This window comes from Lipotes vexillifer, unplaced genomic scaffold, assembly GCF_000442215.2.
Source record: "Lipotes vexillifer unplaced genomic scaffold, Lipotes_vexillifer_v1.1 scaffold1156, whole genome shotgun sequence".
In the NCBI taxonomy this organism is placed as follows: Eukaryota; Metazoa; Chordata; class Mammalia; order Artiodactyla; family Lipotidae; genus Lipotes; species Lipotes vexillifer.
Window position 1 is genome coordinate 450,039 of NW_006773601.1, and position 14,146 is coordinate 464,184.

General features: G+C 40.3%; 1 protein-coding gene across 1 annotated transcript in view; it reads right to left on the reverse strand.

Moving 5' to 3' along the window:
- GLCCI1 (glucocorticoid induced 1) overlaps positions 1 to 14,146 on the reverse strand; it is a 142,571-nt gene that overhangs the window by 120,006 nt on the left and 8,419 nt on the right. Inside the window, exon 2 of the mRNA XM_007448446.1 lies at positions 57 to 540. Within this exon, the coding sequence (XP_007448508.1) occupies positions 57 to 540 (484 nt within the window). The remainder of the gene's footprint in view (positions 1 to 56; positions 541 to 14,146) is intronic.

Consider the following 14,146-nt stretch of genomic DNA (forward strand, 5'->3'; position numbering starts at 1 on the left):
GGCGGGGGTATGGTGGAGGGGGAGGAGTCTCTCGGCTCCCCCTTCGCAACGCGCACCCCCGCCGCCTCAGCGAGCGGGGGAGGGGAAGGCTGCGAAAACAAACGTCCCACGGCCCCAACCGCCCGACCGGGCTCGGTGTGGCGGTCACGGCCGGGGCCGCGAGGAGCCCGGAGCCGCCGCCGCCGCCGCCCCGGGCATCGCGCTGACAGGGGAAAGGGGCAGCCGCCGGGATCACGCAGATCCGCGGGGCTACACGCGCAGAAGAGCCCGGCAACTGCAGGAAGGGCCGGGATCCCTGCTTCTGGGGACCTGGTAAGGGGAAAGGGCCTCGAAGTGCCTGGATGAACGCGGAGCTGCGCCACCGCAAACGCCGTCGCCGCCGCCTCTTCTGCCCGCTCCTCACTCCATAAGGCACCTAACCCCTCAACCCGTACCCCGCCCCCTGCACCGCCTCCCGGCGCTCCGGGCCGGCAGCTGCCGCAACGAGCATTCCCATTGGCTCCGTCGTTCTCCACCAGGACGCGAGTGATTGGTTTCAGGCTAGGAGTGAGAGGAGCACCTGCCAATGAGAGTAGTCATCCTACTTTGGAGGCGGGATATGAAGGAGCGAAGAGGGAGAAAGGGGCTGTGCGCTCAAGGAGGGGCGTGAGAGTTGACAGCCTTTGAGGTGAGAGGGGGACTTTGATTGGGCTGCCCTGGGAGAGTGGGTCCATGTGTGTCCTGCGCGTGCCCCGACACCCACAGACGCGCACGGCCAGGGAAGCAGGTTGTGAGGGCTCCACCCTCCAGGGCCGTTTGTACAACTTGAGACAGAGGATGCGTCAGGCAAACTTTACAAGTACACCTGTTCTGGTAGTGGGATGTTTTTAGAAGAATCCATCCCTTCCCCACTAATTTTAGTAATCTGAGTTTTTGTGGCGAGTAGACTAATCAAAAGAATTTAAGGCCATCAGAAGCAATGTCTGGGGGTTGGATTGAACACTGGGTGGATACTTTTACAGTTATCCTATGGAGTGAAAAGAGATAATCAAATTTTATGTTCCAAGACAGTAACTCTGAATTGCAGGGGTCAACAAGGAATTATACATCATTACACCATCAGTTAAATGGAGGTGTAACGGAGGGCACACCCTGTTGTCTTTTCCCAGAAGCAGATGGCCTCTTGGGAGAAATAGTACCAGACTTGATGTAACAATCCACTGGGGTAAATTTAGTTTTTATTCTGCACTGGAACTGAAGAGAAACTAAGATTTTGGATGAATGTCAGGAACCTAAGTTTACCCCACAGTAAGCCAAGGTTTTAAACGTTAAGCAGGAACAATTGATTGAAGGGTCCACATCAGTTACCCTCCATTTGTTTCCATGAGATAAAAAAGAAGTGGGATATCAGATTGGTCTACTCTTGGTGTCTGCCCACACTGACAGGCTTCCTCTGATTTCAGGCACTAAATGCAGGGGTCAGTTTCACTTAGAGGAGCCATCCCTCTCAGCTTCATTGTGCCCTCAGAACAGAAAGCATACTAGGTTCTGTAAAAAGTGGATGAAACCCACTTTTTCTGTAAAATGCAAGAATTGCACCCATGAAGACTAGTGACAGTTCCTCACTTTATCACATAGTAGAATAACAGCTAGCATTTCCTGAGCATTTCATGTGTCAGCCACTGTTCTAAGAATGTTTTATGTGTTAATTCCTTCAATCCTATAATCCACAAGGTAGATACTACTATTATCCCCATTGTGTTCACATGTATTTGCTTTCCAGAATAACAAATATTAAATATAAATGTAGTAAAAACCTTACTCTTTTAAATTTAGTATAATTGACCTATTGTATTATTTTTTCCATCTAAAATGAAAGATTTCCTCATTCATTAGGAAATTGCCTTCCTTCATGGGGAAAAAGAATGATAAATGGCTTCTTTCTGATGACTTTTTCAGAATATCAAGAACAAAAATTGATGGATTAAAATATGTGAAGTTTTAGGGCTTCCCTGGTGGCGCAGTGCTTGAGAGTCCGCCTGCCGATGCAGGAGATGCGGGTTCGTGCCCCGTTTCGGGAAGATCCCACATGCCGCGGAGCGGCTGGGCCCGTGAGCCATGGCCACTGAGCCTGCGCGTCCGGAGCCTGTGCTCCGCAAATGGGAGAGGCCACAACAGTGAGAGGCCCGCATAACGCAAGGAAAAAAAATAATAATAATAATAAAAAAAAAAAAATATGTGAAGTTTTTAAAAATGCTGGTAAATTTCCAAGTTGTCAATTTGATTACAGCATGGTTTCATAATAGAAATGTTATCTCTGGCCACTCCTAAATATAAGTATGTAATGACCCCAACACTTTAGATTACAGTAATTCTAAATTTATACCAAGCCACAGTCCTAATGATCAATACCTGATTTGGATCTAAAACAACCTACCTAGCCATATGTTAAAGTCTTTCTGTGTTTGTTCAAAACTGCCAATGCCAACTTAAATCAGACAACCAAAACAAATCTAAATGACACACACAGAGAACTAGTATGATCTTAAAATACTATTTTCAGTTGCTGGTAAGTCACCATGACCTATTTGGATGTTCAATCACCTTCTCTTTACTAAATATATCTTGGTTGCCTCTTAAACCTCTGTTCTCATGAAATAAATACTGATCTTTATGTGTAAGGAATTCAGTCTCCAAACAAATCAAAGGTGGGCTAAAATAAACTAAACCCAGTATCGGCTTTCAAATGTCCATTTGTTGAGTTCTTAACAGTATTTTATTCTTAGTGAGTTTGGGAGTGGGCTCCAAGGGTATGAAAAGAAGCTTTAGGAAAACATACTCCTCAGTAAATTGGGAACCCCTTAGAAGGAAGTGTGGATTGCTGGGTGAGAAGAGCATTGTTACCCAACTGTGCTAGCTATGGGATGGTTAGGCCCCATGCAGATTATCTCTATTTGTTGAATATAAGTGTAACAATCCCTGGAAATTCTATATATGTTAATGTTGGTAATGACCTCTTTACTATGTTGACCTACCTAGAAGAAGACAACATTGAAAGCGCAATTTGGTGGCATGGGAAATACCTTTGTTCTCAGTAACCCATGTCTTGGCTGTTTGTGGAACAAGATTCCACCATTAGCTAATCTGAAGTAGAACTATTACACTTACTTCTTGGTTCATATATGGTAATGGACTAAATGGACTATACTTTAGGTTACATTAAAACTTGGAATCATTGGCTACATCTGATTAATATGTAGCCCCATCTGAAGAGAGAATGAGATAACTAACGGGCCTACAGAGCTACCAAAACCTCCCTCTTCTAGTTTCATCCAGGTTTGCCAGGCTATGCATCCAAGCCCCAACCACATCTAAGAGGCAGTCCAGGCTGTCAGTATCAGAAATGAGGTCACGGCTGAGAGAGAACACTAAACAGATCTGCACTGATGTTCATCTTAAGCTGATTAAACTCTCTTGTAGGTGGATTCTTTATAGCAGCAACAAAAAGAGCCTTGCCTGAATTTTTGTCCCTGGCAGATGCTTGCAGTAAAACTCCTTACTGCTTGTGACAGGCTACGTGCACCTTTGCACTAGGTGTTCCCTCTGCCTGAGCAGTTCCTACCCCAGTTACCCACATGGCTTGCTCACTCATTTCCTCCAGGTCTTCACTCAGATGTCATCACCTTCTCAATGAAAGCTTTTCTGGAAACTCTTTTTTAAAATTGCAAGCACCCCCTAGATGTTCCCTACTCTCTTACTTTTTTTCCCCAGAGCACCCATCACCACCCACCTATTGTATATTGTAATTATTTTTTGTTCTGTCCATGTAGAATGTAAGAGCCATGAAGGCAAGACTTTTTATCTGTTTTATTACTGCTGAATCTCCACAATAGTGCTTGGTACCTGGTAGACAATATTTGCTCAATGTTGTTGAAAAGAGTAGCAAATTTTAAACAGTGCTTATCCCATGAACTAAACTGTGCCTTTCATCAGACAAAAAAAAAATTGATAATAAGAAGTATATCACTGTTGCAAAGACATAGCCACAGAGTAGAAAAATGTTCCATGTGGCTTTTGTAAACTATACAGATATCCGCACTGGGGCCAGCATTCAAAAGGAAAGCATATCTTGTATTATGATCCTTATACAGGCAAAGTGAAAAATACTACTAGTCCTAGTGGCTCTTGGAGGCTCATCAGATGTTGAAAATGGAAACTGAAATTGGTAATGGAGAAGAGGCAGTTGAAATTTGCAGGAAAAAGAAAATAACCAACTGAAACTGACAGAGAAGGACAGTTGAGGAGAGTGACATCTGCTGATAATGTAGTTAGTTCTATCTCTCTGTTAGGAGCAATTCTCAAGAGGCCTGTGTAAGGAAACTGAAAAATATATATATATTTAATTAAGTAGAAAGGAACATTTCATGTAAATAATAACTATTTTACTTTCTTTTACCCCCATCTTTATTGAGATACACTTGACATAAAAGATTGTGTAAGTTTAAGGTGTGAAATGTAATGCTTTGATATGGGTATTTAGTGCAAAATGATTAACATGATAAGGTTACTTAACACATCCATCACCTCACATAGTTATAAACCTTTTTCTATGATGAGAACTTTTAAAATCTATTCTTTTAGTAACTTTTAAATATACAATATAGTATTATTAACTATAGTCACCATGCTGTACATTATATCCCCGGAACTTATTCATCTTATAACTTGAAGTTTGTACCATTGACCACCCTAACCCATTTCCTCCACTCCCTATAACCTGCCCCTGTTCTCTGTTTATATGAGTTTGTACTTTTTTAGATTCCACATGTAAATGAGATCATATAGTATTTGTCTTTCTCCATCTGACTTACTTCACGTATCATAATGCCCTCAAGGTTCATCCATGTCATCACAAATGGGAGGATTTCATTCTTTTTGTGGCTGAATAATATTCCATTGTGTATATATATATATATATATATATATATATATATATATCACAATTTTTTTCCATTCATCCATCAGTGGACACTTGGGTTTTTTTCATATCTTGGCTGTTGTAAATAGTGCTGCAATGAACATGGGAATGCACATATCTCTTTGAGATATTGATTTCATTTCCTTCAGATATATACCCAGAAGTGGGATTGCTGGATCATATGGTAGTTTTATTTTTAAGTTTTTGAGGAACCTCCATAATGTTCTACATAGTGGCTGCACCAGTTTACAATCCCATCAAAAGTGCACAAGGGTTCCCATGTCTCTATATCCTCACCAGTACTTATTATTGCTTAACTTTTTGATAATAGCCATTCTAACAAGTGTGAGGTGGTATCTCATTTCGGTTTTAATTTGTATTTCTCTGATGATTAGTGATGTTGAGCACCTTTTCTTATACCTGTTGACCATTTGAATATCTTCTTTGGAAAAAATGTCTACTCGGATCCTTTGCCCATTTTTAATTTGATTGTTTGGTTTTTTTGCTATTGCATGAGTTGCTTATATATTTTGGATATGAACCCCTTATCAAATATGTTGTTTGCAAATTTCTCCCATTCTGTAGGTTTTCTTTTCATTTTTGTTGATTGTTTCTTTTGCTGTGCAGAAGGCTTTTTAGTTTGATGTAGTTTCACTTGTTGATTTTTGCTTTTGTTGTGATGCTTTGGGTGTCATAACCATAAAATCCTTGATAAGACTAATGTCAAGGAGCTTTTCCCTATGCTTTTTCTTTTTAAAGATTTAATTTTATTTATTTTTGGCTGCTCTGGGTCTTTGTTGCTGTGCACAGGCTTTCTCTAGTTGTGGCGAGCAGGGGCTACTCCTCATTGCAGTGCATGGGCTTCTCCTTGTGGTGGCTTCTCTTGTTGAGGAGCACAGGCTCTAGGCGTGTGGGCTTCAGTAGTTGCGGCACGTGGGCTCAGTAGTTGTGGAACACAGGCTCTAGAACGCAGGCTCAGTAGTTGTGTTGCACTGGCTTAGTTGCTCCACAGCACGTGGGATCTTCCCAGACCAGGAATCGAACCTGTGTCCCCTGCATTGACAGGCAGATTATTATCCACTATGCCACCAGATATCCACTGTGCCCTATGCTTTGTTTTTAAAAGAAGTTCAGAAGAAGCAAGAGAAAGAGGGGATATCTTGTTTTTTAACTGATAAATATCAAAAGAGTAAGTATGCAGTTATTCCTACCTGGATAGAAAATAGGGATGAGGACCACTAATTTTTCAGCTTTCATCTCCACAGCAATTCCTATCGCCAACTATGATGCCAGGGGCACATCCCCTAAGCTGATACATAAGTAGAGTTTTACCATTTAACTAAAAGACTATATTGTACAAAGCCAACACATTCAGAGGCTAAATAAAGATTTGGGGACCAGAAAACTGCAAATATTCTCTCTTTGCTGCGACATTTCATTTGTTTTAGTTCCAAACATGGTGTCAACAGTACATGAGAGCAGTAGTGGTCCTATGAAGAGACTGTGCTTGATTATCATAATACTGTTTTTTTTTAAATGAGAGTTTAGAGTGATTAAAATGTGTCGATTAATTTCCTCCTCTGTGACTGAATTTTACTTTTTAACACATAAATGTGTTGAGTGACTGTTGTTAAGGTGCAATCAACTCATCAGCAGCGCTTGACTAGAGAAGTTATTAAAATTATTTTAAACTTTTTATAGCACAGTGTCCTACCAAGCATCCTATTGAAAAGGTTTCCAGTGTCCTACCAAGCATCCTATTGAAAAGGTTCATATTAATATATTTAATAAGCCTACATGAGGATTTAATAGCAATAATACTAGCATCAGGCCTTAGTAACTCATCAAGTCACTTATTAAATGCCTTCAAAGTGTGACACTCTTGTATACTCTGTAAGGGATCCTTGTTTTCACACTTTGGTAAGTTGTAGTCTCTCAGACGTAAAAAGGTAATTTCTACAGATAAAGGTAGAAACCATGTCTAAACACAGGTCTTCCATAAGAGAGATGCAAATAAAGCAAATGGAAGCAATGGGAGGGAAAGATCACTTTTGAGGAAAGACTTCAGAAAAGAAGAGTATGAGGAAATCTTGTCACTAGGGGTACACAGGATGTGTTAGGAGATGATCGAGCAGTCTGCCTCGACTGATGGTTAATGGAAGATAAGTCTTGGTCTGTTGATGACATGTCATGGAGGTTGCCAGGCAAGGCTTGCCCTTTATCGAGTATGCAGGGAGGAGCTGTTGAAGATTCTTGAGTGGGTGGGGAGAATATGAATGGAGCTGGGCTTTTTGAATATTAATGCAAGAATAGTTTACAACCTGGATGGAGACTGTGAACTGGAAGATGATTTAGTAGACTTTGAGAATAGTCCATGGGAGTTTAGGTAATGAGAGTTAGGGGAATGATAGGGGACATGGAGGGGAGGAAAAGATGCAGGTGATACTCCTTCTTAGCTGATGGACCTTGAAAGTAGGACATCAGACAACTCTGAAGCTTCAGGCTTGGATGCCTAAGAGGATAGTGGTGGCTTTAACAGGAATACGGAACCAAGAGAAGGAGTAGGTTTGGGAGAAGATAATGAGCTCATCTATAAATAAGAGAACCAGAGGATATTCAAGTGGAGACAGTTTTTTCCTTTGTTTTATTGGGATATAATTGACATATAGCACTGTATAAATTTAAGGTGTACAGCATAAAGACTTGACTTACCTATATTATGAAATGTTTACCGTAACTAGTTGAGTTAACATTCATCATCTCTTTTTGATACAAAGGGAAAACAGAGAAAAAAACTTGTTTAGAGTTTTTAAGAGCAGTTTTTAAATGACAGTTGAGAAGAGCATAGGTATGGTTTGGGGGTTATCCATGTACATATGATAGTTGAAGCCATGGGCACAAATGAAGTTGGCGAGGGAGAAAAGTATAGAAATAAAGAAAAACAGGATCAAGGACAAAATTTTGAGAAATTATACATTAGTGGAGGAGGAAAAGTAAGCAAATAAACAATCCAAAGAAAACAAAACTAGGAAAGAAGGCAGAAGGGAAGCACTTCTTAATTAAAGAATTTGGTGTCTCAGAGGATGTTTGGTAGATGTCCGTGGGGTATCTGGGAGCTCACGTCCCCTTCTCTAAGAACTAATCCTCTGCCAGCACACGGAGGGTTTGGGCCTGACAGCTATGTTTGTACAATTTGACCTTGTTCTTCTGACCATGGTTGGTTTGACCTGAGTTCGATAACTGACCAAAGCTGCACCAATCAGGTTTTCTCCCCCGGGAATTTGGAATTAAGAAATACAATGTTATTCTATTAAGGGAATGACCTGGGTGATCACAGAAACCTGTGCATGGGGTGGCTATCTTCTGTCACAGAAACAGAAAAGTGGAGGAAACCTGCCTTCTGAAAGAAACAAATGAAGTGACTTGCAGAAAATCAAAATGAGAACAGATGACCTGAGAGAGAGAGAGAGAGAGAAACTGAGAGTATGTTTATTTTCCCATGACGACTATTTTCTGTCTTATCCCTTTTCTTCAATCTTCTAAAACCATCCCCACACCTGCCTACCCCTGATGCAACTCCAGTATATTCCTACCATCAAATCTACAAATCTTTTGGCATTTGGACCCATCTCTCCTTTCTTTCTTCCTCTCTATCAAAAGCCATTCCTCTACTTATGATTTAAATTCCTTCCCCTATTCTTAGGGGTTTCATTTCTTCAGTTACTCCCTTCCTCTTGTTCATCATCAAATTCTTGGCATAAACATGCTCCATCCTAACAATTATTAAAAAACAGAGATTCTTATGCTATCCCTTTCCATCTGTAGTACTAATTCTCTGATCCCTTCACAACAAACCTTCTTGAGAGAGATGTCTGCAGGTTAACTCTGATTTCCTATTCAATCTACTTGAATCTGACTTCCACCCCCACCATGCCAATGAAAACTGCTAATCAATGTTGTCAACAGCCTCCATATTGCTGGGCCCAATGGATATTCCTTGGACCTCATCCTACTTTTAGCAGTTTTCAACACAGTTGGTCAGGCTCAACTTCTTGCAAACAAAATCTCTTCTATTGGCTGGTCTGTCTCCTAATTCTCTAACCATGGCTGTTCAGTGACCTTCAGGGGGTTTTCCTCCGCTAGTGCCCTCTAAAAACTGGGCTGTATTCTCTGCTTTCTTCTCTGTGAGCTCACCTTCTTGGTAATCTCAGTCATTGCCATAGCTTTAAATACTAAAAATGGTGACAAATTCCCAAATTAATCTCTTTAGCCTAGACATTTCCTCCAAAATCTGTATTCAGATATTCATTTGTCTGTATGACATGTCAAGTCTCCATGAATATGTGAAATTAATGTATCTGAAATAGAACTAAACTCTCAATTTCTATAAACCTGCTTTCCTCCCCTCACTATTAAACAGAGATTCTCTCTTTACTTTTTCCCACTTCAGTAAATGGTATCATCATTCACCCAGTTATTGGAAACAAGACAAGCCAGGCAATATTCTTGATTTTTCACTCTCCTTCCCTCCCCAACTCTAACCTATCAGCTGGTCCTCTTATTTGCTCCTCATGAATAGATGTGTAGTCCATCCAGTTCTCTCCATCTCCTCTGCTACTACATTAAACCAAACTGCCATCATCTCTTACCTGAGCTATTGCTATAGCTGCCAACTGGTCTTCTACCTTCTACTCTTGCCTCCTTTAATCTATTTTCTGCTCATCAGTCAGGGTAAACCTGGAGATACATTGGACCTTGTTGTTTCCTGCTTAAATCAGTTCAATGGCTTCCAATTAGTTTGCAATGAGATCCAAATTCTTTTAAATACTTAAAAGGCCTGGCCTGCTCTGGCTTCTGCCTCCTTCTCCAACCTTACCTCCCTCTATTCCTCCCCTCACCCTTTAAGTTCCAGCCACAGTGGCCTCCTTTCACTTCCCCCCGAAACACCACTGAACGGCCTGCACACAGGTGTATCCTCAGCCTAAAACACTCCTTCCACAGCCCCACTCCTCAGATGCCCTGAGTGGCTCCCTCACATTCTTCAGATCTCAGTTTAAATGCCATGTCTTCAGAGTATCCTTTCTGAGTCCTTGCCTATCACTAATAACCTATAATAATGTATCATTAGGTCAGTTTGTTTCATCTGTAGTGCTCATTATATGGTGTAAATACACATTTGATTACCTGTTTATGTAAGCCTTCCCCACTAGATTATAAAGCCTCTCAAGGCAGGGACCTTGTCTCTTCTGTTTACTACTTGGTCACTGAACACCTAGGAGTGCCTGGAATATAGCAGGTGCCCGAGAATTATTTGTTAAAACTTTATTGGTTACTGATAGCTTCCTAGTTCCCGATGCTAATCCTTGTGCAGCCCTATTATACTTTCTGTGAGAGAGTTTCTTTGGTCTTATATTACCCTCCCCCTTGCTGTTTCAATCATTTGAATAGGTTTCTGTTCTTATAGTTAAATGATCACAAATTGATAAAGTTTTTAAAAGGATGGGGTGATCAGCAATGTCAAGAGCTGTTAGATGGGGAAGAAGGTTAAGGGCTAAGCAAAGTCACTGGATCTCATCACTGGAAATCTTCACACCAATAGTGTCCATAAAATGTGGCTCTGTCGAAGCCAGGGTACAGTTGGGTTGATGAGAAGGGTGAGAAGATGAATGCAAGTAATGGAGAATTCTCTTTTTGAAAAATTTGATAGTAAACATAAGGCATGAAGTAAAATGGGATCTTGGAGTTCTTCAGAGTCCAAAAAAGTATATGTTGCTTTCGTTTGAAAAGAATACCAATAGAAGCCAAGAGAAAAAAATGAAGTTGGACTGAGGAGGATTAATAGATTTCATTTCCATGAGGCAGTAGAGGATTTGATCAAGAGCACAAGTTTGACAAAATGGGACAATGTTTCCCCCTCCATTTACAGGAAGAAGGGACGTTAAGAGAGGGAAGGTAAAGAAAAAATTTATGTAGAGCAAAGCAAGTTGAGCGTGGCCATTTGAACAGGTAGCAATGTCCTCTACAACTGGTTGTCAAGGGGAATCTCTGGAAAGACTTTTCCAGACCACACCTCCATCCCTTTACTCCATTACCTCCCTACCCAAGATGGTAGCTGCTCTCCACTCCAACTGCCGCAGAGACTCACTGCTGCTGAGGGCCACAGTGGTTGGTGGGAATGTGCCTTATTTCTTAGGTGGGGTGGAACAGAAAAAGAGCCTGCAATCACTGAGGAGAGGGGTAGTCAGAAGGGAATATTGGGGTTTGAAGAGCTCTGACATCATGAGGAATACAACAAGGACATAGAATTGTTTTCCAAACATCTATCTCATCAGGCCTTCCTGGGGCCCTTCTAAAAATACAGATTTCAGCCTCATTCCCTAGAGAGTCAAATTCAGCAGGTCTGGGAGCAGGAGGAGTAGGATTGTATAATTTTTAAGAAGTTCCCCATGTGATGTTTATGATTTGGCACATTTGGGAAACAGTGGATTAGAAATGAATAAAAGTTCACTAAATTTAATTGCAGACCCCAAATATTTCTCAGTGTTTAGCCAAATACAAAGAGATGTTGATAACTGACGTCAATTCGTGGAAATTACCCAAAGAAAACAGTTTTCAGTGGATTGATATCTAATTCTGTGGTTCCAAATAATCTGCAGCGATATTTAAAATGTAAGACTAGTTTATGGATCTTTCTTTATAGAAAATTTCATTAAGGAAAAGGTAAATGGAATGGACCAGCTAACAGTTATTATTCATGATATAATAACAAGTCAGATGTTTTAAAGCCTGTTCTGCTTCTAGTTTGCTTACCTCCCAAATTAATAAGCTAAACATAATAAAAATCTAAGAATGTAACTTGATCTTACCCATTCCTAACATTCTTAAAGGAGATCTTTAGCCCAATAGCGCTAGAGCTGCTGAGAGCAGATTCAGATCCATTTAAAATATTTTTTCCATTCCCTCCCAGAAAGAGTTATTTGTACTGATATACAACAGTTGGGGCCCAGACCACTTACTGGGACCACAGGGCCTCACTAATTTGTACCAGTTTTCCTCTATTCTAGTTGGTCCTGACCATCAGGTATAAATTAGTGCTAAATCAATATTAGCTGATACTTCCCCAGGTGTGGGAAGTATGGAAACCCGATCACATGAGCAAACACAGCCCTTCTTGGCTACATTTAAAATAAGGTGGTTATTATTACACTGTATGGGGAAAAGGCTTTTTTTCTTAAAGAAATCTCATGCCACCTTAATTTGCATTAACTTGATAGACTGATATCAATAGTCAGAATCAATTTTCAATTGTTACAGTTTCCCTAACACCCTTCACACTTCCTTCATTCTTTCAGGGAGGCTTCTTCTGCCTTCCTATTTCTTCCCACCTCCAGCCATGCCATATACCCCACACCATTTTTCCTTTCTAGTACTACTTACTCATCGGGTTGAGTAGAGAAGCCAAAGGTGACTTAGTTTACATACCTGCTTGAATTGCTCACCTTGGGTGGAGCAGTGTCTTAAATAAACTTCAGTTTTGCCACAGCACCATTACTCAGTAAGGTATTTATACAAGTGTCATTTAATCACATGAAAATAAACAAGGCACTTAAACTTGTTGTTGAGAAAGAAGCTTTAGGCTTTAGCTGCTCACTCTCCTTACTCAAGGGCCAATCTTGCCTCACTTATTCTTAGAAAACTTTTAAGCAGTTTTCCTTAAAGAAAATCTAAGAAAATCAGGTAGAGCAAAGTACTGTGAGTCAGGTTTAACCTACCCTTAACTTTGAAAGAAATGGTTCCTTTGTTAATTATCAATAACAAGGAATCTTGTCATTTCTCTCAATATTTCCAAGTCATAGATACTCATAGCAGAGCTATGCATTCAATGCATTCATAAATATTGAAAGCATATATGTTCAGTATTTAACCATAGATGAAAACAGAAACAAATATTCAACATTCCAAAGAAATGGTGCGAGTCTACATGATTTTTAATCTTCTATATCCTGAATTGTATAGAAATTTCATAGTATTTTTAAAGCACTTTCATAAGTATGACCTTTCGGCTTGTAATAATTCTGTGAAGTAGTTATACTATTTCCATTTTACAGATGGGAAAATTGAGGCTTGAAGCCTTGGCCAGGGTCATAGCACATGAGAGATTCAGAGCTGGGAATCAGCTCTCCTGACTCCAGGCCCATTGTTTTTCCCTCTCTATAAAAATTGCCTTTATAGCAGGAGAGTCAGGGATATGTTCACTCAGTAATAGAGAAATATGGATCTTTTCCACCCCTGGTCTTTGAAGGGCCTATGAGCTGATAGTGTATGTGAGAGAGGACACTTCCTGCCTGAGAGATTGATTACTTAAATTGATTACTTACAACCTGATGTTGCACTCTGATAGGAGAAGGACCTGTCTAAAATGTCCTAATTGCTTTAAACATCCAGAGTTCCCAGTAGGAAGACAGGGTGTGGTAATTATATATCTTGCTTTTGGCTTATCTTCTCCATATCCTCACCCTCACAGATGTCTTTCAAACATTGGTAATTACAGCTTTCAGAGCCAAAGCCTACAAACTCATAATCCACACAGATGACATACTAAAATCTACTCAAATATGTAAGGCTGAAGAAAGTTTCAGTGCTACTGGACTCACATTAAAAGAAAACTGCTTACAAAAGAGGTAGCCTTTATTTCTATGTCACTACTGCATAGATGTGTAATGGTTTCTTGTTGATCTGTGAGGGTGCATATTAACTCATTTGCCTCTAAATGTAATCAGTAACTTAAGAATAAAGGACACATGCAGATGACAAGACCATATGATTAAAAGCAAATAGTCTGACATTGGAAAACGGATCCAAATTAATGAAACTAACTTGAGACAATGAAGGAACTGCTTCTAAGCAAGAGGAAGAATGAGTATCAAGAAATAAATACAACACGGGAAAGCAGTTGTCCTTGTCATGCTGGCCTATAAATGGAACCTGAGTTAATAACATCATAATCTCTAAAGAATTCAGCAAGTTCTTGCTATAGTGGCAGTGAGATAATATATGAAGTATGGTGGAATTTCTCACCATCTGTATCACTGGCGAGACCAATGGTAATATATCCTGTATAACTTGGTGTCCCACAATTTAGGAGGGTCTGAGTGTTTAAAGAATTATGAAAGTAGACTCTAGAAAAAG